Source organism: Setaria viridis, chromosome 7, assembly GCF_005286985.2.
Source record: "Setaria viridis chromosome 7, Setaria_viridis_v4.0, whole genome shotgun sequence".
NCBI classification, from domain to species: domain Eukaryota; kingdom Viridiplantae; phylum Streptophyta; class Magnoliopsida; order Poales; family Poaceae; genus Setaria; species Setaria viridis.
In genome coordinates this window covers 33,212,188-33,235,931 of record NC_048269.2, presented here as the reverse complement: position 1 = coordinate 33,235,931, position 23,744 = coordinate 33,212,188, and the positions used below count along the sequence as shown (strand labels likewise).

Sequence of the window (23,744 nt, the reverse complement as noted above, 5' to 3'; positions counted from 1 at the left end):
AACCATCCGTTCCTCGAGTATATGCGTCCATCATCGAGCCCTATACCCTGGCTAAACTGTCAAACACCCTGGCTAAAACTTGCTAAAGTTGAGTTGCTAAAGTTTAGCACTTTAGCAAGTTTTTGGTTGCTAAAACTTGCTAAAAGGTGGGCTGGACAACCTATACCCCTCATTTATTGCTTGTCTCCCCCCTCCTGCGCACCTTTAATAAGGGTAGATAGGTCTTTTTACAGCTTATTAAATGTCTTTTAGCAAGAGTATCCAAACAACTTTTGCTAAAGTTTAGCAACTAAAGTTTAGCAAATTTTAGCTGCTAAACTTTAGTAAGAGTAACCAAACGGGGCCCTATAGTTCGGGATCATCAAAATATTCTCTTGTTCCTTGCGTGATAGCGTTCTCTTTATCTGTCCCTTGAGACATACGTATTCCTGTTTCACTTTCTTACGAGTCAATCTCTGTCCGTCTTGCTTTCTACTACTAGTTTTTTTAGGATAATCGCGTGGATTTGATATTTTCGCAAGTGCCCAAGGCTATTCTCTTTTAGTTTTAGCTTTGGAGAAGAACGGTCGCACATGGACTCAGTGGTACTAGTACTACGGGCTACAGGCACACTTGGAGAGTGATTGCTGGTCCAAAAACTCAAGGTATTTTAGGTACAGTCATCGCTACTCCGTACTAATGTTAACTTACAAATTTTCGTTTGCAACTCTAAACTACATGAAGTTCGATCTGTAGGGAAATTATTGGACGGTAGGTGGACCGTGCCGTACGTGTTGGTGGGTGCCATCCTGAAGATGAAATCATGAAAGTGAATTCCGATCCGATGCATTTGAAGCGGATACGGGAATCTTGTAGTATAAGTCGTCACGCCCACGTTCTACCCTTGCCAGAGTTGGACACCACCACCATCGTGCAGGCTAGCAAATCATCCACACCTAAACCGTGTCACGTACAACCTCACAGGTGCTATGGTGGCAATCACCCTAATTTTGCTTTAATTTCGAATGGTTCTGTTCCAACTAATTTGTGGTCACTATTCAGAATTGACCAAACATATGCTATCCTAGATTTCTGAAGGGGAAAAAAAAAGAAAAACAAAGATCATCGACTACAAGGCGGAATCAAACTTGCTCCAACTCAATGTTCTGTTCTTTCCTGACACTAAAAGATGGAATAAAATACAGTCCTTTGAATTTCGTCATCATCAACTGCAAAATGTCATGTTAAGCAGCACATCTTGAAGGCACTGACAAGTCTACACGCAGAAGAGGCTGAACATGGACTCCTATCCTATGTTCTACTAAATTAAGATAAAGATACAGTAACAGCGCTTGGGGGGAAGCAGTGCTGTATTATGGCGTTCTAACTCTGGATCTCCAATGACGAATCAGGATGAGCATGAATGCACCAATCAACTCCGTTATGATCTCTATGCCCCCTTGTGGCAGTTCAACCTGCTCAGCCATTTCCATGGCAATAGAAAGTCCAGTATCCTTAGCCACGTCCAAAGGGAACTGGACAGCTTTGGAACCACCTGAAAGAATTCCACGGGTCAGTACAACGCAAGAGCTAATTGATTGTTTTCTCATTGATGGAGGCTGTAATTACCGCATGGATCGGGAAACCTTAGCCACAGATGGACAGGGTTGGTAACTTCCATGTTTCCATTCAGCAGAAATTCTCCCTTCCGAAACACAAAACTGTCAAACTGATCACCATCTCTAGTTACATTCTCAATCTCAACCATGGAGACTGAAAATGGAGGTGATGAGAGCGAACTATCATTCTGGAGGAAAGAACTCCTCAAGAGCTCACTTGCAGAAAGTCTTTCAGCTGCTGGAGCTAAACAGTTCTCAATGAAGGATCTTACTTCTGAATCTTTAACCTTGTAGAGAGCAGCTGGTTTCTTACCCTATAATATCAATCGAAACATTATAATTAAAATTAATTATTGTTTTCTACGATAATAGAAAAGAGGTACTATGTAGAGCATAAAGCACTTACTTGAGAAACGTTCTTGAATATATGACCCATGCCTTGACATTCACTATAAGGATATTCACAAGTAACCAGTTCAAGCATGCACATCCCAAAAGCATACACATCCACGAGCTCATTGTAATTCCCAGTGTAGAGCTCTGGTGCCATAAATTCTAATGTGCCTGAATTTGATGGTATGACTAACTATTGTTAGTAATGGATCTAACTGAATAAAACATCTTTTAGAATAAGATATCTGCTCGACTTCAAACCTTTCAAAGAGTGTTGCATGGTGTGTCAAACTTTTAACTAAAAAAATGTACGTAGCCATTACAAAATCACTAGATATTGCAAGAAGATAACTGCAAAGAAGAGAGTTCTACCTTTTACACTTCTTGTTTTTTGTTGTTGCATGAATGTTGCCAAACCAAAATCACCAATCTTCACTTTCCCATAATTTCCATTTATGAATATATTATCACACTTTAAGTCTCTATGTATGATGGCCGGATTCTGGCTGTGTAAATATTCTAGCGCTGTTAGTATCTGTATTGCCCATCGTCTCATAGCCTTCATGTCCAATTTCTTATGTTTTGTGCGATACCTAATCATATGTTAAAATGAAAATGTTATTTCACAGTTCATATGGGAAAAAAAGAAAACAATATCCATTTTAGAAGTTCCAAAATAAAATAGAAAACTAAAATTGTAAGTTAAGTTTTTTTCTCTTTTTTTCCTTGAATGGAAGGATGAAATGAGTAAACTATATATAAAAGGTTAGCTTCTAGGTACTTCAAATTTTGTGAAGGACACTGATGAAGTTTATCTACTCTTTGCATATAACAGGTTAGGCAGCATTGATTCAACAAAAACATCAAGATGTTAACTGAAATAGTAATATGTATCCATAAGAAAAATAATCACATAGGTCTATGAATTTGCTACCTAAATTAATACAACAGACTGGTTTATTCAAGGACATGATTGTTGTGAACACTGAAAGTATAATGAAAGAAAAGAGGTATACTGTCTCAAGCTGCCAGATGTGAAGTATTCAGTAATAATGTTAACAATCCCCTTCTCCTCGTCAATCCAAGAGGCAAACAACTTCACAATGTTTTTGTGCCTTAGTGTCCTCAACAGTTGGATCTCCGTGTTCAGTTGCTCCATCTTTTGCGAGCAACCCATGACAGAATCATTAATTCGTGATTGGCTCCATGCAACCTCAACACCCTCCAACTTGTCGAAAGCTCTGTAGCTATTATCAAATCAGAATTAAGGAACACAGGAACAATAATGTTTCATCAGCATCACACAGCCAAGGGCTACAACACATAAGAGAGCTTCAAATATCTCAATTTAGCTAAAATTACTAAAAAAGATAGCTGGCATTACTTTAACTACAAATAATAAACAGGAAGATGAAATACTACAATTGATAGGTGAAATTAAAAGATAAATGAATAAACCTCGTCCAGTATGTGTTTCCAATGTCTTTTTTCCCCCCACAGATGTAACAATTATAGTAAATATTTTCAAGCTCATCAGTTGATAATCTACCTAGATGGAGTCGGTTTTCAAATGTCGTAGCTGTATAGATTATGTATCTGTCAAAAGCAAAACAAAATATCGGCACTAAACAGAACATCTAACCCCACCAGCAAACGAAAATTCAAAGTGTATTTAATCCACCTAAAAGGAAACGAGAGGAATCAGCAGATGAGATTGCTCGAAGGATACACAATTTTGACGGTCCCCGATCCCACGATCTCATCGTACTGCAGACACGGGACATCACAAAGGAAAAAAGAAACACACGTAAATCATACATTTATAATCAATGTAGCTCAATATCTGATCTGACTATCTGATCTGATTCCAGCAAAGCGATGAGCGAGGAAGAAGTCGTACACGGATGAAGCGCCCGGTAGGATCTCTCTCAGCGAATCCTTCTTCCTCCTCCTCGTCCGGGGGCTCCGTCTGCGCCTCCTCCGCCTCTACAGGATCCATCCGCACCAGCCAATACGATCGCGCGCGCAATTGCCTCCCACGGAGGAAAGGAGTTGCGCGCTGAGATTTACGGGGTCGTCGATCAGTTGGCGGCGGCGCGGCGGCCGTGTCGATCACAAGTCGACATCCAATCCATATCCTAGTGGTGGGCTGGGCCGCAGGCTTCGTGGTCTTGTCAAATCAACTGCGCGATGGGCCCATCCATCACCGCTAAATATTGACGGCTTGAAACGGTCTGAGCCGTCTGATCCGCATCATGTCCGGTTTCGGGCAGCAAATCCATCTAATTAGCTCGGGTACTCGAGAACTCACCATCAAGGCATGATACGAGCAACGTCCGAAAAATCAACAGGTGATCGGGAAAATAAATCACATGCCTACCCAATTTCTCAGTTTCTGACATTTTCATGCCAGCAGGTGCGACTTGTTAATTAAACAATATATTTGAAGAGCATTTTATAAACACATGATAAGAAATGGTTCGTACTGAAATCCTGGGTAGAATATACTCAGCGCACTCAAACTATACAAAAGAAAGAACCCTCAGAAGGACATTGCCACCACACAAAATATACATTTCCAAGGAAATAAAAACACACAAGTGCACCCCGCAGAATCTGTTCTGTTGTGCACTAGTCTTTGGGATCTCATGCATCCTCTACTTGAGAGTTGAATACAAAGCTTGGAAATGTTGTTGTAATATCCCTGTTAAAAATTAATCGATAATAAGGATCACTTATTTCAACAAATTATATTAATAACTGATCTAATATACACAGATTCAGCGGTAAAAAAGGGATTTAACTGCAACATCATTTTAACAGAAAGTGTTCTCTTTTTTCAGTTTCAAGTCAATCTTGAGCAGCATCACATGTATTTTTGGCCTAGTTTCAATTAGCAATCATGATGGTGCCCGATCAGCACAAAATACTGGCAATTTCATCAGATAAGGATCTGAAGGAGAAAAACAAGCAATCTGCAGCAAGCAAGGGTTGAATGAATATTCCCTCCATTTCACTATACTTCCGTGCCTCAGGAGTCAGGAGTATATGCTTCAATACATCTGTAGAAGGGTGGAAGTGATAGTGTTCTATTGTGATTTTTCCTGTTATAATCCTCATAATACTTCTGTTCTTTCCAACAAACTCTCAATGCACAGGGTGCTTCACTCTAGTCTAAACAAGAAGGCTATTTAACATCTCCCTTATCACGATTAACAGGACATTAAGCAGACTTTATTAAGCAGAGTAAAGCAAATGACACTATTTGCATTAAAGCTTGTTGGGAAAGCAACAGTATCCCGTGCACATCATGAAAAGCCACATTAAAACAGCATTTTTTTCACTCACTGAGGGACAATTAATTGAAACAGCATGTCCTGAGGCCATGGACAAGCATGACAAGCTGTTAAGAATCTAACATACCGAGTGAGCTTCACGTATATCCTTAGGGTGCAATTGGAAGTTTAGGAAGAAAACTCAAATAGTTAAGAAAAAGGCAAACTCATCAGGAGTACTGACCGGAGATATGGGAGGGTCATATTTTTCAACAAAGATGGATGCCTCAAGACAAGATTGCGCCATTCCTCCTTGTCAATTTTCCCGTCATGTTTTGTATCTGCTTCCTCAAATGTCTAGTAACATTGAAAATAAGGATTTGCTGAGGAAGCAACTAAGCATAAATTTGATAGATATTTACCCTATACAGAAATACATGTACCCATATATACCTTGTCAATAATGCCTTCAATAATATCATCTGAAAGATTCATTCCTGATTCAGCAAGTGTTGCGACCACCATTTGCTTGACCTGACAATCAAGAAGGTACACAACAACATTTTCACTTTTTCGCGACCACCATTTTTTTTTACAGGCAACGCCGCCAGTGCTGGAAGTGCCGGCCTCGCCCCCGGCTGCTGCCTCTGACTCAGCCGCGGTGAGAGAGAAGACACAAGCTTTCCTCTCCTCAGTGCGGCTTGCGCTGCAAACACCACTTGCGCGCCGGCCTACGCCGCAACCGGTGAACGCAGAACCTACGCACACGCCACGCCGCAGCACACGCCTCGCCACTCAGCTGTTGAACACAACAGTGAGGCCATCCAAGAAGGGGGAGATACTAGCAATGAAGAAGTTGGGTATAATTGCTAGAGAGGAAGAAGCTAATCGTGTGACAGAGGCAGACTTTGACAAGTTCCTCAAAACGACAATGCAACCACGGCATTTCGCTGCTCTTCGGGACATCTTCCCGGCGGCCAGTGTTCTATCAGATGCAGAGCTGCTGCAGATCAACAGTCAGGCGGATGGCGGCGCAGGTGCATGAACACCACCTCCTATCAGAGCGTCCCCGTCCCCCCCCCCCCCCCCCCAACAAAGTAGCTGTCTCTGAATCAATGGAACAAGTCCGCTGGTGTAAGGCAGGTGCAAGGGGCCTCTCGGCATTTAGATGGCCGGCATTAGGGAGATCAGCTAGTCATTGTTATCTCCTGTCTTCTTCTTTCTGGTTGTATATCAGTCATCATGTAGTCATGTTTTTATGCACCAAACCGTGTGCGAGTGCCCGGAAGGCCCGCGTTGTAACGTTCTAAGCGTTGTTTTCTTCTTAAGACAAAGATACGCAGCTCTCCTGCGTATTCACGAAAAAAAAAACATGTTCACTTTTTCAGTGATGCTGGCTGTATTTGATGTCAAATTGGGTATGCTTCTTCCACGCAAGTATTAGGACAATCCTCAAAAGGAGTTGTGAATGAGGGCCTCAGTTTAGACTCATAGATAGATGCTGACATCAGCAACTTAGTTCTGTTAAACTTGAGAAATAACCACTCTAAATTCCGCTGGCAGCAAATCATGTGCTAAAATCAGAACATGATTTGAGAGGATGAATAATGATCACATACAAGGTATTGTAGCACCTATAGGAAAAATACATGCAACATGGAACACGCAAACCAATCATATGCACTAACACATGCAGCTTGGAACAAATTATTAACTTATGAATAAGCAAATGGAAAGTACCTCCTGCTTTTCAATAAAACCTTGTTGTTTGAGATCATACAATTTAAAAGCAACTGCAAGTTGAGATGAAACAAGATCATGAGGATGAATGATTTAGTATCACAGAAGCATAATTTCTCAAAGTAGAATCAACTGAATTGGTTCACTACATAGTCATTATAAATTGTTCATCACAGAAAAGCTCAAACCTAAAGATTTTGTATGTTCTTGGAAACAAAGATGCAGGCCTTGCATAATATACTCTAAAGGCCTCCCCCTCCCTACACAGCCTCAGTAGGTAACCAAATCAAAAGGAACTATTTCTAGTTGCAACAAATAGAATTTAGTGGCAGTCCAATTGACTTCTGAAGGGGGGAATGAATGTCTTTCCAGTTTTTACAATGTTCAATCTTTAGGAAAACTGTAGAACATAACATGCATAGCACTTCTTCCAGGTGCCTATGATGTCCACATACACACCAAGGGATGTTACAATGAATCCAACAGCCAACTGCCTTTCATGGATATCTAGTAAGCAGTAATGACTCAACATCTTATCTTGAACTATTATCACATAAAACACTGTAACTGGATATTCAGTCAGTTATTTGGCATTATCAAAGATAAATATATGGATAAATAGAGGCAAGCATGAAAGGGCTCACAATCAATTTTTTCATCAATTGGTGCATTCGGATGGAACACAGAAAGAGCTCGAGCAAATTCCTCAAATTCAAGAATTCCATTATGCTTCGTGTCGAACAAGTCAAACACCTGGGTCAATGAATTGAAAACAGGGCACCTTAGTGCTGACTTTAGGTCAACCCAAAGGAAATGTAAATATGCATATTTTTTAAATCAAACAAATTTGTAACAAGAAAAATGGAGAGTTCACATTTAGCACTCCCGACAATTGCAGGTGGGTGATTACACATGCAGACACATTGAGATATGTGTCCACGCATGCCCACAGAAACATGTGTGTGAGCACATGATCGAAGCTTAAAAGCTCATGGTCCATGCTGTGTCCTACCACTGTTCTAGATAGCTTGGCATAATGTCAATGTTCATAATACATAGCGTACCATTGATCATTTTGTAACACACAACTTGAAAAAATAGTATGACCAAATAGCGCAGGACACAATAATAGGAAAGAACAGACTGAACACCAGGAACAGAGCAACAGTGAACCTTTTTTCCATGACAACAAAATTTTCACTGACAAAATTTTCACCGACTAAAGGTATAAGGATCCAGTGCACATACCCGATCAGCAAACATGCTATCCTTTCTGTTTGTCTTAAACAGGGCTAATTGGAATTCGTCCTGCAGATAAGATGGTCAAAGCCTCAATGCAAGATGAGGCATCATCGCTTCATGGGTGACAAAATTGCCACCATGGGTGACAGAACTGCCATTTACTGCCACTCCACAGTCAAAGAAATTAGCAGAATTTACAAACCTTATTGATCAAGCCATCATCAACCACGGCGCTGCTAATCTTCTTGAACAGCTCATACAGAGCCTCTATTTCGTTTACATTAACTGCAAGATACAGGATATTCGCTGCTGAATAAAAGGCAACAAATATGAAACAAGCATCTGACAAAGTAAGTGAGTAAAAGAGAACATACAAACTGTTTCCCTGGCCAGGCGTTCGGGGTCTTCAAGGCCCTTTGGCCGATTGGGTATGTCAAGATCACAGCACTTGAGCAAGCCAGCAGCGAGCCGCCGAAGAAAGTCCATTTCACACTCTTAACAACAGCGATCTAAATCAACGCGGTTCACAGCTGCAGAGACCAACAAGTGGGTTGGGTCAGGACTCATGACCACAGTGATGAGCAATTTCGGTGACAGGATGCCACCGCCGCATAATTCCCCCACCGATTTGAAAAAAAAAATAATGAAAACTGAAAATAACCACTTCCCCCGCTCAGTATCAGGATCACAGGAGCATAGCTCAATTGGAACCACGCGAATTGGAATCCCGAACCCCCAGTACCTCGGACATGAAATCAAGCCACAAAAGGATCCCGTCGCCGCACAAACAGCCTCACAAACATGCGCACCCCGCATTCTCTCCACCGCGGCGGCGTCTACCCGCGAGCGGCACGGCCATCCACCACATCAGAGTACGGGCCTGAGATGAACTGGGGCACGGAAAGAGATCGGTAGGGCAGTCTACCTCACCTCATCGGGATCCTCCCCGCGGCAGTAGGGGAAGTTTGCACCGGTGGTGGCTGCCGGCAGCGAGGAGGTACGGAGGCCGGGGGCCGGCGGCGAGGATGGACGGAGGGCGGGGGCCGGGCCGGGGGCGAGAGAGAAGCAGGGAGAGCGTCGCCGTCACGTGGAGAGGACCGCCGAATCGTCCGGAGAGGAGGTGCGCCACGTCAATGATCTCCGCGCTACTTGCCAGATCCCGGCAACATTCCTGGGCCGAGAGATAGGTGGGCTCTGGTGGCAGGGTGGTGGGCTGGCAACCTCGCTCGCAACAAGTGGGCCTTGATTTGTCTGTTATTAGCGAGTTTTGAACCGGATCAAATCAACGAACGTGTACTTCGCTATTTGCACGTACATAGTACATTTCCATCTTAAAACTGGACACCCATTACCTTTTGATTTCGTCCACCATTGCTTTATTAAAACCTCTCTTTTTTAACTATAAGTTTATTAAAACCCCTCTCCCACTCACTCCCAAGTCTTATAAAGGTTGATGACCAAAGTTAACACGACTTGCAGTTCTCTAAATGGGGAAGTCTCCAATCTCATCGAGGCGATCGGAATGAATTTAAGGTCATTTTAGAAATCTGCAACGAGAAAACCGAAGGTTCCGATTCTTGCTAGAAAAATGGGTTTGAGTCGATTTCAAACGTCCTTCCCTTCCGTAATGTATTTGGATTTTTATGGGGCAAAAAATCTTATAAATATGAAGGATGATAGAGCATAGACAATTAAGGATATCCAATCAAATATATGGAGCACTCTACCCTTTTTTACCATTCTCTTTGTCCTGATATTTTCCAACTTTCTCACGTCCCTATGGTGTGAGAGGGCGCGCTACCTACAAAGCCGAGTGTAGAGCACACGGTCAACGAGAAGTATCTTTTGCGGGATGCACTTTTAGTACTCATGCAAACGGCGCTTTTTTTTTTTTGCATCCAACACCTTTCGACATCGGTGTCTTGGACAGTTTTTCTTTTGACGTGAGATCAAGAAGAAAGGTGGGAGAGAAAGGGAATCTTCAGGGCTTCAGGATAGATCCAAAGATGGGGACTGAAGTAGCGACTGTTGTGGCCTGTTCTTTTCTTGGCGCCACATCGGCACCTGAATTACAAGGACAACAAAATCTCCTCCGATCGGAACCTTAATCGCATCAGCAAATGGCTTTTTCCCACAACCACAATAGGTGTATACTAGGAAATTTTGGTTCCTGCGGAGATTTGACTTTTGAGGATCTGAGGCCACTCGAGGTCAGGAATGCTCAGCGAGAGATCGATGGACCCAAGCCAACGGCCAACAGTCCAAGTGGCCAATAGCAAAAGATGTGTGTACAGTAGTGGATCCGGCACTGCCTCAACTGTTCATTAATTTTGCACCAGGCTATCTATCTGCAGTCAGTCCTCGTACGTTTTTTCAGACCTTTGACTAGCGAATCCGGCAGCTGCGTTCAGCAGGGTTCTGCTGCGAACAGCAATCTGCGATTAAGATATACATGTCTCGTTTGCGACACGGGGAGTTGTAAAATGTCAGGTGGTATTGTTTCAGGACCCGGTCCTAGCACCACGATCGCGCAAGCGCAGAGAATCCCAGCAAGGCAACCGACGTACGCGAATGGTCAGCATCCCGAGCAGCGTCAGACGATGCCTAAACCGAGGATTAGCACTAGCTTACGTAATGATCAAGGAGTTAATTACTAAATTTACTAATCGGGCGGCAATGGCGGTGGCGGTCGATCTCCCGAATCGGGAAGCCGGACGGATCGGATTCCCACAGCGCCAGCGCGCGCCGGGGCGGAGAAGATTCGCGACGGCAACGGCAACGCGTCGGCGGCGGCCCGGCGCGTCCCTGGATTCACGTGGGCTCGCGCGCGTCGCAGCCGTAGCCGCCGGCCTCCTCCCCTCTCCGCATCGCGCGCTTCGCTTGTCCGTGGGGTGTGGGGGCCCGCCCGGGGGTTGGCGTGGTGCGGACGCCGGACCCCGGAATCACGGGGGAGCCGAAGCCGACGGCCCGACGGGTGGTGCTGTGCTGCCCCGGCCGTCAACGTGGGCGGCGCGATGGGGACGCGCGGCCGGAGCATGCGCGCCACAGTAGCAAGCGGCCAATGCCATTCTGCGCACGCCTCAATAGGAGGATGGAAATATCCGTTGCCACGATAGGATGAAAATATCCAAAGTTACACACAGGTCATGTGTTTTCAGCACCTGGCTTTATCGAATTAGAATAGAATTGCCCAGTGAGAGACCAAATAAACCACTGGCTTTATCGCCGTTAACACTGGAACAGGGTTGGGAATCGTCCACTGGGAATACAGACGGTACTACCCATGACGCGGCCAGACTGAACCATACACATCCTTCTTTGTGTACCTCCGATCCCATGACCAAGGGACGTCTGCAAGTCAAAGAATAACGTTTTAGGACTTTTTACTATGATCAATCAAGATGCAACAACAATTAAGAGTGTGTTTGGTTGCATGCACCACAAGATCCTTCTAATTAGTATCCTCCTAATTAGTATCTAAACATTCGGTGTGATAGGGACTAAACTTTAGTCCATGGAACCAAACACTCTTAAGACAGCGGAAGGCTAACCTTCTGTGCCGTAAGGTTGTGGAGGGAGTTGATACGGCACAGGCAATCTGACGGTCTTCGTAGACGGTTCCTTTTCTTCGTCGCCTTTCCAGCAGAGCGTGACCAGCTTGGTCTTGATTGTCTTGCCAAGGGCGAGGCCATCCTGGATATGCATGTAAAAACAAGGCGTAATGACAGGAACGGATTCGTAGAGAGATAATTGCAGGGTATACTATTAGAAAGGAACGACTTGCTATTTACCCGGTTTGAAGCGTTCCTCTCCGTGCACGAGAATTGAGGTACAGATTGGAGTGTTTGGGGCAAGAATAATACACCTAGCTGAAAAGTGGTCAAACAACAAGGCATAAGTGGTGACTCCATGATGACCATGGATCATCCGCAACTTGTAGTAAAAAACTATTCCTAGCTAAGTCTTAAGAGCTGAATAGTGCTCCAAGTTGCAAAATCTGTAACCCTGAATCTCCAGAAAATATCATGAAAATGCAAGAAAGCGTACCTCATATGAGCGTATCATCAGCTGTGTGTTGTTCTTTTGCAGCGCACCCCAAGCAGCTTTGCTTAAATTTGATGACGTAAGCAGAAACCATCTGATGGGAACAGACAAGATTTCAGATGTGATCATCCAGAAAAATACTGGAGTTATTTAGTCCTGGAGTGGAATTAAGCTATACCAAAACTTACGCAATGTTTTGACCACTGTAACGAGTAAACGTTTTTATGTGAGGCATTGCCCGACTGGTACAGGGGGAAAAATCAAGGTCAGAATGTCCATGTCAACAGTAAGCACTATAGGAAGATTTAGAAAGCATGAGGAAATCTTTTGGAGGCCATTTACTCACTTGAATGGAACACTCGAAAAAATATACAATATCACAATCATTACCCACTAGTGCTATGAAGTGATGTACTGATGCTGCTTGGTTTAGAGAGAGAGATTATTCCCTGTCCTGTTAAGTAGAGCTAAATCTACCTGGCCTATGCTATCAAGCTATTGTTTAGTAGTAGACGTTTTATGTTAAGAACTATTATGCGTGCAGAAACATGGAGACCTGATCTGCTGCCTTCGGAAAATGGCAAAGAATGGCAGGGCCAGAAGCGTCGCCTTCATCCTTCCTAACCTCTTTTATTACTGATACTCCCCCATTGGCAACTAATAGGTAAAGAAATATTTATCTGGAGAAGTTATACTTGTGCAGGAGGTTTGAAGCCTTAGGCACTTAATTAAAGGTCCTGAAACGCCAGTCTTTCAATCATGGCTATGCAGAAGCTATTCTATAAGTGGTAAAAACATGGTGGTGCAGTGGTACATCATGATGGGCCAATAAATGCTCTAAGCATCCTGACGGTGTAACAGTCATGGAATTTCATTCAAATAACATCATAGTTCTTCAGGTAATTACAAGAAAAGTGAGCATACCAACGACCTACATGGTCCGCTTTCCACCTGGACCAATATTTCTTCAAGAAGTCTTTCTCAACATTCTTTTGAGGACTTGGAATGCAACTACCAGCTGCATAACCCTACATATGAATATGAAACACAGAGAATAGCACGAGAATAAGACAGGTGGTACTCAGGTAAATACGATAGAAAAATAGATACCATGGATCTTGCAAGCCAAGAATTCATCTGAATGGAAGATTAATCTTGAGGCCAGTACAGATCAATCTTGAAAAATATCAGAAGCTACTACATGTTTTCAACAAGTTAAGAATGCACAGACAGCAGGGAGACATCTTTTTTTTTACATTCACAAATTTAAGAAGAGCACTTGAAGATGCGACGAAAATTATCAGCCTTTCAGCTGTTTTTACCTCTATTGAGCAACGGACATCTTCCACTGTAGGCCAGACAATCAGTGGCTTCCCGATACCTAGCTGTGATCCATCATCTGATTTACCAGCTGACAGCGAGTATGCAAATTCACTCATCCATTTCTCATCAAGTGACCCCAAGGAAGAAAACTGCAGCCAAGAATAAACAAATGCTCAACATACTAAAAGTTCAACTTGGGCAGTGATAGATGATAATAAATACATTTAAAACTTTTGGAAAATTGGATTCATGACAATGAAATATCTCAATTTTAGAAATACTAGTCGGGGGTGCCCATGCATTGCGATGGACTTTAAAAAAATTTCTAAATTCTACTCGCTAAGATACTTAAAGTTTAATTGTCCCTATATCTAAAACTTACATACTCACCCAATAATTAAGCTACAAAGAAAGCACATGAATACAAACTCAGCACTGAAGATCCTCCATTCAAACACATCAAATGCAGAGAAGATCCTCGAGTGTAAAACCAACCACCACAAACAGCTCAGATTTTTTTCAAGTGGTAAAGATACAAGCAAACTTGGTCAGTACACTTAAATACCATCGAAAGATTTTACAACATTAAGTTATTAAAGATTAGGAATAAAATTTGGTACTATATCACTTTTATTTATTTATTTATTAATTCAAACATTTACATATTAAAGATCAAACGATTAGTTTTAACGCCATGTTTTGTAAAGTTGCATGCCCTAGAAAATGGAGAAATGGACAAAAGGTACCTGATAAATTAGAGGGGACTTGCAAAATTGTTTATCAAACATGCATTCCTCAAGAACATTCCGAAGCTTCATATGGCCCCACTTTCTAATATTGGGGCCCACGTGATAACCAGGAACTGATCCAATCAACCTGACCTGCAAATGATCACTTGAGATTAAATAATATATAGATAAGCCAAAAAGGATGGGTTAAATTGGCGTGGACGAGGAAAGTAGCAGGCCAAAATGGATAAAAACGCATAGTGTGTTTTTGTGAATCAACGTGAAAATTCTTCCAAGTAATGAACACTTTGTATGATAAGCAGCCAAACGACGATCAAAATGACAGAGTATGTAACTCCTTTGGCATGATATAAACCTTACTGGTCAAGCAGCCCATCAACAATGCACATAATATCCAAAGCCAACTATTACATGGTTAATAATTTGCCATTTTTCTGTTGTTTATCAAAGCTAAGCATTGAAACTTGCTATAACCCCAAATGACATTTAGACGGAAGTGCTAACATCATTGCATGTGCCAGTCTAGTTAAGAGAGAAACCAAAAAAATTAAACCGTTCAGCACTGCATGTAAGTTTGAAGCAACTTTGAGATCAAAGAATTGTACTAACCATTGAATTACTATAGTCAAATTTCCTAAAGAATGCTGCATTGATGTTGACATCACCAACCTCTGGGAGATTTACTCTGAACTCAGGCCACTGCATTTTCATGAAGTGAACAATTCACTTTACTACCTAAAATAAATAAGATGAGTTTAAACAAAACTGCAACTACAGGGGAAACAAACAGGTACAAGAAAAGTAGTAGCCAAAATCAACAAAATCAAAAAGGTACAAGAGTTTATATCCTCATGCTAGGATGGATTAGATAACAAGAATGGAACTTATTACAGAAGCACATCTTCCACAGAGAAGCCAGATTATATCTTGTGCTTCACAGAAACATTCTTCAACTTATTTAATGCATCTTCCAAGCATGCTTTACTGCTTATAACAATAGATATGACAAGGGATAAAAACATAACTTCTTGTGTCAATTGGAAATGCAAAAAAAAAAACATTTTCCATTTTTTCTTCTGATGTGATAAATAATCAGATGGTTTTAAAACTTCCAACGATACTTTTCAGAAAACTTGTCTAGGGGAGATTCCGTTTCTGTGATTTTCTATGTAGGACACTGGAATTTCCTGGCACTCTTTTTTGTCAGACAAGAAATTTTTTTAACAGTGTCCTACACAAAGGTCGGTTTTTTGTTAGTGTCATATAGTCAAATTGCTCTAATTTCAAGACATCAGCAGAAAAAAATACTGAAAATTTTAAACAATTAACAATGGCACGCAGAAAACACCCTGTTACCTTAAGTGCACTAAGATAATCAACTAGATCATTCTCAAATGGAGCTTTTTTATTCAGATCCTTTGTGTCTTTCCAGGGAAAATCTTGCATCCATAGCCCCTGGCTTTTGTAATTCCAGTCAACATGTATCAAATTTGCTGTGTGCACAACAATACGGATTCCTTGAGGATATACAAGCAACATGGCCTTAGAATGATGTGTTCCAAATGAAATTGGGAGTGGAGGTTTGTGAAGGATCCAATTTGCAGGCTTCAGTTTCTGTCACTCAAGCATGAAGATGAAGTAAGCAAAAGAATGCAAGAAACATAACATAGCAAACAGTTTGCACCATTTTGCAACCTTCATAAGCTCTACTGAAGCACCATCTTGTCCATGTAGGACTAGGACATGTGGAACTTTTCTCAAACTTGGACATGCTGCACAATGGTGCATCTAATTAGCATTACATTAAAAATGAATGATGTAAAAAATGGTGAAAAAAGAGAATATTGATATATTACTATGTAGCACAATAATCTGAGCACATTTGTAGGTTGCCTTTTGGATTGAATTTTCCAGAAGCACAATCCAACAATTGTTCAAGCAGCTAAAACGAGTGGGAATAGGTTTTGTGGCTTTTGCAGTTCGAACACAGGCAAATGCACTGTATTTGAAGGAAATAACCTACCTCCACTACACTAAAGGCAACCTTCATGAGAAAACATGCCACATCCTAAGTTCCTAACTACCCATGTCTCAAAGTCTCGTGTGGCAGTGCGAACGACCAGATTCAGAGACCTCCCCTCACTCCCTCAAGACTAGTAGCCCAGCACAACCTCCAAGGTCATCGGTACTAGCTCCAACACCAGCAAGGGTACTGCGACCACAGCTAATGAAGTTGGACTCAAAGTCAGCTTCATCCTCATCTGCACTCACTGACAACCAGTGGCCGAATTTCTCACCGCCCACTTTCTCAGCTTCGTTAGAGAAAGCCATGCATGAACTTTCACCAGTTTGCCACTTTCATCATCAAGCACAACCAAGAGGGTGCTAGACTTTTCCTCTGCTGCCATTCTGCCCTGTCTCCTACTGTCCAGACTCCAGATATGGACAGGGGCAGGCTACTTGACGGCTTGACTACATCCAGCTGACTTCTTGACTTCTAGTTGATTCTCTCTTTTCTTTTCTTTTCTTTTCTTTTCCAGATAGGTTTCTGTTGGTTCCTTACATCTAACAACTGCTAACGTCTCATTTCAAAACTGTTTTTAATTGGTTAAGATTCAAAGATCTGAATTATTGATTTTAACTGGTCAATCTTGATTTAGATTTAAGATCTTTGAATGATCACAGGTTTCAGGGTTTTCAATGATGGATGCTAAATGAGTGTAAGACAAGTGTTACCAATCGGTTCTTGAATACATCGGTTCTGTGTGAATGGAAGCCAAGATGCTCTAAAGGCTGGGATGGGATAATATTTCTTGTGAACTTTGCAAGCGCTTTAGTGCTGATAATTTAGTGGATTACTCTTAAGTTCCATAGATGCCTAGTTTGCACTTTCACCAGCTACATAGTTCACTAAAGGGCATGGTGACTATACATGACACATTGTCATAGCACATAGATGGTTTCACTGTTTAATGTTTGAAACCGTAGGCACACAATATTTTCTCTTTTACTTTGAAAAATAAACAACTAAAAATTTGATAAACATCAGCTAAGGCAATACAGAACATAGACACCCTTAGGTTTCTAACAAATTACTTACCAGAAAGCAACCAATCCATGTCCACCATGTAATTTGAGAGTACAGCAAGAAGCACTTCACCCTAAGAATCCAATCGGATGCAAGAATTAAGAACTACTATACTTCTAAGATGAATTAGGCAGAGTAGGCATATAGTGTGAAAACAATGAATAACATTTTTTCACGAGAAATGGTTGCGAAACATGGACAAAAGGCCCAGTACATTAGTCAAAATGTTTGTGCTATACATGGAGCTATGGAAGAAATGGGCAGTACACCAGTACATAAGTGAACATTGCAGTCCAGGAGTGCTCTTTTCTGTTTGCATTTGCATCATAGAGGTTACTCTTGAGCACAGTGGTGGCAACAAGCGCACAAAGAACAAAAGTTCTTTCATGCATTATTTAAGAGGTGAAGGAATTGGGTTCTTATGCAACGGTTATGTTACTAATAAACGTTTATCTTAACAGCACTGGCATGCCGAATGAAATGAATTGATCAAACACATTCCATCAAAGATGCAAGTCGGTTAAATGAGCAAAACCTGTATGACATCCTGAATGGTAACTGAAGAAGTGTTAGTCCATGATGGAAGACCTTGGACCCGCATGAGCCGGAAAGTTAATGAGAGCATATCTTTCAAAGGATCAACAGAGTGCATTCTTTCATTATGTTTTCCAGAAGAACCAGCACTATCAGGTGGACTTATTTTTTGGCCAGAAGTCATGCCGGAAACAGTTGTATTCTCTTCTGTGAAGCTTTCCTGTTTAGATAGAACACACATAATCAAATGTAAGATTGCAATGATATGTGCATAATTTAAGGGTGCACTGTGATTTTACATAAGTAGACAATATATAAGTGAACTCTGATACTCAGCGAGAGAAGGTGCACAAAGCACACATAGGTACAGAAAGGCATAGAAAGGAATCATATTATAAATTGCATTAAAATACAAGGATTTATGCTCATGTGCAGTGTGATGATTACGGTAGAAACAATTTTGATCAAATTTCTTTTCCAGCCTTCCTTCATTACCCCACTGTTCACTTTCATTTTTAGTTTATTAAGTGATGAAACATGGAAAACTGTTTGTGAAGAAAACAAAGGAAAAGGGAACAATCATATCATAGTTCAAAGTCACCTGTACATGCAGTCATGCTTCATTGAAATTTGAAGAGCATGAAAAATAACACATAAATCCTAGACTCACAAAAGTAGTTTGCAAAACTTATCAAGATATTTATCATTGAACTTAAACCTATAAGAATAATAACTCAAATACATCCATTATGACATGTTATTTCAGACAAATGAGATTAAGGCATAACTTTATTTTCTGTTAGCAACCAACAGTTTTGGCTTAATTGCTATAGTTTCTCAACAGAACATGGCAATTCTAAAAGTAAATAAGCATCAACAAGTCACTTATTTTTCAAGTCTGCTATATTGGTCACTAAGATCGGTTTTAGTGTTATAATACCTAAGTATTGCCCAAATTAAGCAGATCCTAGAATCGATTAAACTCAGCTATTGACAGTAGGAAAAACACTTCAACTTAAGCATCACATATATCATGGATTGGCCTGTTGTCAGTTATGCAAGCATGACTTGAATGGTTTTGCAACAAAAACAGAATATTAGCTAACCTGCAGTGTTCTTGCCAGAGCCTCATCTTCCATGATCTGTCGATTCCTCTTGACTGCTGCACTATCTTCCTCGCTATGCCTCCTTTCCTTCTTTATGCTACCCAAGTCCATTGGTACTGAACTTTTATGTTCATCACCAAGATTCACATACTTCATGAAATAATCACCAGGAATCAGTTCGAGGACATCATCATGTGCAATCCTGGCTTTCTCCAGAGCGCAAACCTTCCTCCTCTGCCCCTTGGATTGCACAACTATAGGGTTCGGTCCTTCCTGAAAATCCATTCACTTAGAACTAAAACTTATTTCCCGAATCAAAAGCCATCAGAACAAAATTGTGTGGGACCATTCACTTAGAACTACAACTTATTTCCCGAATTAAAAGCCATCAGAACATCTTATCATACTGACCACTGCGACTTCAATGGAACCGTCAGCAGAGGTCCGGAGGCTCAGATGTTTGCGGCTAATCCTCTTGTCGGCGACAACCAAATGATTCCTCCCGACGACATTGGACCCCTCGAAGATGGGAATGGTTGATATGGATCCATTTGATGAGCCAGCATTGTCCTTGGCAAGGGGAACTAGAGTGCCAACCCTCACCTGCAAAAACCAACGCGCCACAGATCACAATGGGTTGATCCCCCCGCGAAATCAGACCATTTAATGGGCTGGAGAAACCATGATTCGTAGACAAAGCGCTGCACTCAATTTCGCAGAGAGAGAGAGAGAGACTTACACGAGATGCAGACGCCATGAAGGAGACCGGAGAGAGGGGTCTTAGTCTAAACCCTAAACCCTGACCCCGAATCGCCTACCCATGCCCAGCCTGACGACGTGACACACTAGACGGAGAGAGCTCGTGGCCTCGTGCGGTGAAGAGATCCGGAAGACGAAGACGAAGGCTGCAATCCCACCGATTTCAAGTCGTTTGAGTCGAACCCTGTAAAATATCCTACGAAACACGGATACTCCACCTGGGGACCGTATCCCGTATCGGATACGTATCCGATACGGATACGCCCCGGATACATATCCGTGGTGTATCCACGTATACCCGATTAAATGGGCCGAAAATTTCGGATCGGAAACGTTTCCGCGCCTGGATTCGGCCCAGCCGGCCCAACATCACAGCACATCCCACCTCCTGCCCTACTCCCGTGACCCGTCGGGCGTCGGCTCTCCCACGCGCAGCCGCCTCACGCAGCGCATCGCCGCATTCTCCCGCTCGACCTGACGGCTGACGCAGCGCCTCCGCCTCTCGTCGGCCGCCGTCCGTGAGGCCGCCTCCTGCCAGCCGCCGTCCGCCTCCCGCGGCCACGGGCCGCGAGGCCGCCTCCCGCCGGCCGCAGGCTGCCTCCCGTCGGCCTCCGTTCGCCCGTGATTACTCCCGTCGGCCTCCGGCGTAAGGAGCCCCAGCCCCTGTTCAGGTGCGTGACTTCCTCTGATACTGGTAGTGCAGGCCTCCCGTGAACCGTGAGTTCCTCCCAGTAATGGTAGCATAGCATCCGTAAAGTGCATAGAGATTTACATTTTCTGTGTAGTGTATCCAGGCAATTTGGAAGTATAATCCATAGTCTACAGAATAAGGGCCCATGCAAGCATGGATGGTGGATTAAGTTCAGGGGCAGTGTGATCTTTATAATGTTGGCTATTGCACAGTTGTTGATTATCCTTTCTTTTCAATACTTAACCGGTTCAAAAACAATTGCTTGGAGAATAGTACCATATAGATTGCAAGTAGGAGGTAACGTGATGATAATTGGCCAATCTCCAGAATCTGGATATGAGTTTATATTGATTGATTGCAGTCCCAGGCTCCCATCCTCTCCTAAATTAGAACATGCTATCATGTTATTCTCAGTGTAATAGACCTTAAATGTCTCTATGTTGAATTTGAACATCTATTTTGCAATTTAATATGCATTGTTATTTATTTATTAAAAAAATAGTTAAAACGTATCCGCGTATCGGGTTGTTTAAGAAATTGCCGTATCCGCATATCCATATCCTTCCGATACCGATACGCGTATCCGTATCCGTGCTGCATAGAAAATATCTTATTTCAAAGTAACTTCAAGGAAATGAATCGAAGGACTTAGAAAGTAGTGATCAAGGATCTATATGTAATTACGCAATTCTTGTTGGAAACATTGTGAAAAGCCCAGCAAGCTGTCGGGAGGGAAACCGGAACCGGAAGTGGATTCAGGAAGGCACTTACCCCATCCGGAGGCGGGGGCAAGCAGCGCTTGGGGCGCGAGCGGCGCCGTCGTTGGAGCGGACGGCTTGGCTAGGGGAGGGGCACGAGCAGTGCGGCGGCTTCAGAGGTATCACGAAGAACTTGGCCTCCTTCTCTTAATCCCTAATCCCTAAGTTTACTCGATTCAATCCAAATTTCGAGCTGTAACTGCGACTCGGCGACTTGTGGCTTCCCAGTGATTAGAAGTTTTTGCTCGCTCATGAACTGAATATCCTGTGGGGTTGGTCTAATCCAAAGTAGATATTGTCGTAGTTCCACGCCTACGAAAATTGGGGAATCGACCTTTCCTTGTTGAGAGCTGTTTGAGGACTCACCATATGACAGAAAATTTGGGAATTTCACTCTGCTCGTTCGCAAACCGGAGGAACAGATTACACAAAACTAGAGAGTTATGGATGCTTGAACTTCGTTCGTGTGATGCCAGAGTGATAATGGCTTGCTGGTACATGTACCATCACTAATATCCTTTTGCATTTCCATAGTAATAATGAATCTGGTGTGTCCTGATTCCTGAAGTTCAACTCACAGTCTCTTGAAATTTTTTAATGAATCATTTGTACTTTTCCTTATGTCAAATGCTACAAATATAGGTGATATTTTTAGAGAAGACATTAATACACCAGCGGTTTCCATCTCTTACTTTACAGCACAATAGCTATTTCCCCCCTGTGGTATGTATTCATTGAACTTATTATTCTCAACCTTTTGTTTGTCAATGAAGGAGGCTTTTTGGAATCACGATTTTTGAAGAACTGTCTGCTGTATAGCAAAATTAGGTTCCTGATCACATTATGGACCAGCAACCTCAAAGTGATGCTGATTTTCTTGAGCCATCAGTACTATTAGACGAGACACATTACCAGGAGGGCTACAAAAATGGTTATCATGATGGCCTATCATCAGGGAAGGAAGAGGGCAGGCAGGTTGGTTTAAAGATGGGTTTCCAGGTCGGTGAAGAGCTGGGTTTCTATCAGGGTTGTCTGGATGTGTGGGCCTCCGCAACTCGCATTGATCAGAACGTGTTCTCAGCTAGGGTCAGGAAGAACATTGAGCAACTAGCTGCACTGGTGAGCAGCTATCCGCTGTCTGATCCGGAGAATGAACAAGTTCAAGATGTGATGGAGAAGATAAGGCTGAAATTCAGGGTTATCACTGCAACCTTAGGGGCGAAGTTGGAGTATGAAGGTCGCCCGGCATCATCGAAACAGGACGTTGAGGATCTGTGAGGGCGATAGAAATTTTGGTCTCTCTGTCTTTGTCATCTTGAGTTCTCCAAATCCTGTCTTCAGCTCGTTGGTATCATGAAGAATTTGGCGTGAGGAAACAATTGTCGAAGCATGAATCAGTAATACAATTTTAGCTGTCTTCAGCTTTGTCTTACCCGCGTTATCCGATATGTTGTCCATGATCAGTCTCTAAGATTTCACCAGAGATCCACAAGTACTTGCTTAATTGTGGAATATTTCCCTTTCACAAGTCAAAAACATCCCTTATAAATAGGTTCAAGCCTTCCTTACCTCTTTTTTTAAGAGCATCGTGTTATCCTATGTTACGGACTACTCCCTCTGTTCCAAATTGAAGTTCTTTTTAGATTGTCTAGATTTCCAGATTTTGTTATGTATCTATCTATATATATATATATATCTAGATCCATTGGAAAACTATGTATCTAGAAAACGGGGGAGTACAAACCAACACCCTCGTCTCATCTTCGGAAGCTGGCCTTATAATTTCGACGGTTAATCAATAATCACTTACTCTATTCTGTAGGCTACAATGCATACCGCATTATACATCTAGCCTCACGTCTATACATACTTCGACGAGCCCTATTGATCTCTCGTCTACACATAGGGGGGAAGTCTGTTTGAGAGCTTCTGATAATCTATTCGACAAAAGAAGAGAAGCTTCTGATCACCAATTCGCCATGAGAAAAAGCCAATAAAAGCTTCCCGGCAGAGGCATGTAGCAGGGGATGCAAGTCCCAAGGGGATGCAAGTCCGCGGGACCTTCCACCGCCCTGGCTTTCCCAACTGCGCTGCCGGCGTAGTGGCCGGTCGGCCTCCTCGCCACACTTTACAGCAGGGCCCAGGCACGCGGTGGCCCCACATTCTCCAAACCGCAAGACCCAACCGCCATCCAACTGACACGACACGGGGCCGGGGGGGACCGCCCCCTCACGGAGCACTCACTGGCATGTGGGTCCACGCGAAGCGGGACCTACGTGTCATTGGGCGGCAAAGGAAGCCACCGGCAAACAGTCGCCCGGGCCCGCGTCGGCTGCGGCACGCTGTTGCCTGATAGGAACAACGCGGCATGGCATCCTTCCCTGCGGAAATGACTCTTTTGCCCCCCACTTGCTCCTTGACTTGCCTAGACCTAGACCACGCGC

At 42.7% G+C, this 23,744-nt stretch overlaps 4 protein-coding genes across 10 annotated transcripts; 1 reads left to right on the top strand and 3 right to left on the bottom strand.

The window, feature by feature from the left end:
• Positions 1–1,109: 1,109 nt before the first annotated feature.
• On the bottom strand, positions 1,110–4,287 carry LOC117864056 (probable serine/threonine-protein kinase WNK9). The gene is made up of 7 exons (XM_034748033.2): positions 3,892–4,287; positions 3,721–3,758; positions 3,008–3,238; positions 2,364–2,584; positions 2,005–2,162; positions 1,609–1,912; positions 1,110–1,534 (listed from the first exon to the last, which is right to left on the bottom strand). Exons 1-7 carry the CDS (start codon positions 3,988–3,990, stop codon positions 1,353–1,355), a joined length of 1,233 nt encoding a protein of 410 aa, XP_034603924.1. The 5' UTR covers positions 3,991–4,287; the 3' UTR covers positions 1,110–1,352.
• Positions 4,288–4,421: 134 nt separating this feature from the next.
• Positions 4,422–9,372, bottom strand: LOC117864057 (calcineurin B-like protein 6). Of its 3 annotated transcripts, none has more exons than XM_034748035.2 (9): positions 9,174–9,372; positions 8,623–8,778; positions 8,451–8,533; positions 8,255–8,314; positions 7,651–7,759; positions 7,007–7,059; positions 5,720–5,800; positions 5,511–5,623; positions 4,422–4,695 (listed from the first exon to the last, which is right to left on the bottom strand). In XM_034748035.2, exons 2-9 carry the CDS (start codon positions 8,732–8,734, stop codon positions 4,638–4,640), a joined length of 669 nt encoding a protein of 222 aa, XP_034603926.1. In that variant the 5' UTR covers positions 8,735–8,778; positions 9,174–9,372; the 3' UTR covers positions 4,422–4,637. The 3 variants fall into 3 exon arrangements, with proteins under 3 accessions (XP_034603926.1, XP_034603925.1, XP_034603928.1); XM_034748034.2 differs by having other exon boundaries at positions 9,179–9,372; XM_034748037.2 differs by lacking the exon at positions 9,174–9,372 and adding an exon at positions 8,991–9,146.
• A 1,962-nt stretch (positions 9,373–11,334) lies between these two features.
• On the bottom strand, positions 11,335–19,999 carry LOC117865308 (tyrosyl-DNA phosphodiesterase 1). 5 transcript variants are annotated; one of them, XM_034749472.2, is made up of 16 exons: positions 19,832–19,999; positions 19,504–19,695; positions 19,093–19,365; positions 17,988–18,206; positions 17,465–17,525; positions 16,060–16,136; positions 15,721–15,978; positions 14,974–15,063; positions 14,362–14,496; positions 13,615–13,764; positions 13,217–13,320; positions 12,481–12,534; positions 12,296–12,386; positions 12,040–12,117; positions 11,800–11,941; positions 11,335–11,599 (listed from the first exon to the last, which is right to left on the bottom strand). In XM_034749472.2, exons 1-16 carry the CDS (start codon positions 19,847–19,849, stop codon positions 11,526–11,528), a joined length of 2,016 nt encoding a protein of 671 aa, XP_034605363.1. In that variant the 5' UTR covers positions 19,850–19,999; the 3' UTR covers positions 11,335–11,525. The 5 variants fall into 5 exon arrangements, 2 of the variants coding, with proteins under 2 accessions (XP_034605363.1, XP_034605364.1); XM_034749473.2 differs by lacking the exon at positions 19,832–19,999 and having other exon boundaries at positions 19,093–19,380; positions 19,504–19,636; XR_004642508.2 differs by lacking the exon at positions 11,335–11,599 and having other exon boundaries at positions 11,879–11,941; positions 13,228–13,320.
• Positions 20,000–22,143: 2,144 nt separating this feature from the next.
• On the top strand, positions 22,144–22,578 carry LOC117865311 (uncharacterized). The gene has a single exon (XM_034749477.2). The coding sequence runs from the start codon at positions 22,144–22,146 to the stop codon at positions 22,576–22,578; it is 435 nt and encodes a 144-aa protein (XP_034605368.1).
• The last annotated feature ends 1,166 nt before the right edge of the window (positions 22,579–23,744 follow it).

Bases quoted from the DNA above. Each gene is read 5' to 3' on its own strand.
- LOC117864056 (XM_034748033.2), bottom strand. From the start codon at position 3,990: ATGGATCCTGTAGAGGCGGAGGAGGCGCAGACGGAGCCCCCGGACGAG. The intron at 2,585-3,007 runs GTATACCTCTTT...ACATATGATTAG, and splicing joins ACATCTGGCAGCTTGAGACA to GTATCGCACAAAACATAAGA. The intron at 1,913-2,004 runs GTAAGTGCTTTA...TTGATATTATAG, and splicing joins TATTCAAGAACGTTTCTCAA to GGTAAGAAACCAGCTGCTCT.
- LOC117864057 (XM_034748035.2), bottom strand. From the start codon at position 8,734: ATGGACTTTCTTCGGCGGCTCGCTGCTGGCTTGCTCAAGTGCTGTGAT. The intron at 8,534-8,622 runs GTATGTTCTCTT...TGTATCTTGCAG, and splicing joins CCTGGCCAGGGAAACAGTTT to TTAATGTAAACGAAATAGAG. The intron at 5,624-5,719 runs GTATATATGGGT...CAATGTTACTAG, and splicing joins TTGAAGGCATTATTGACAAG to ACATTTGAGGAAGCAGATAC.
- LOC117865308 (XM_034749472.2), bottom strand. The intron at 14,497-14,973 runs GTTAGTACAATT...GATCATTTGCAG, and splicing joins TTGACTATAGTAATTCAATG to GTCAGGTTGATTGGATCAGT. The intron at 12,535-13,216 runs GTATGCTCACTT...CCCCTGTACCAG, and splicing joins GCGGACCATGTAGGTCGTTG to TCGGGCAATGCCTCACATAA.
- LOC117865311 (XM_034749477.2), top strand. From the start codon at position 22,144: ATGGACCAGCAACCTCAAAGTGATGCTGATTTTCTTGAGCCATCAGTA.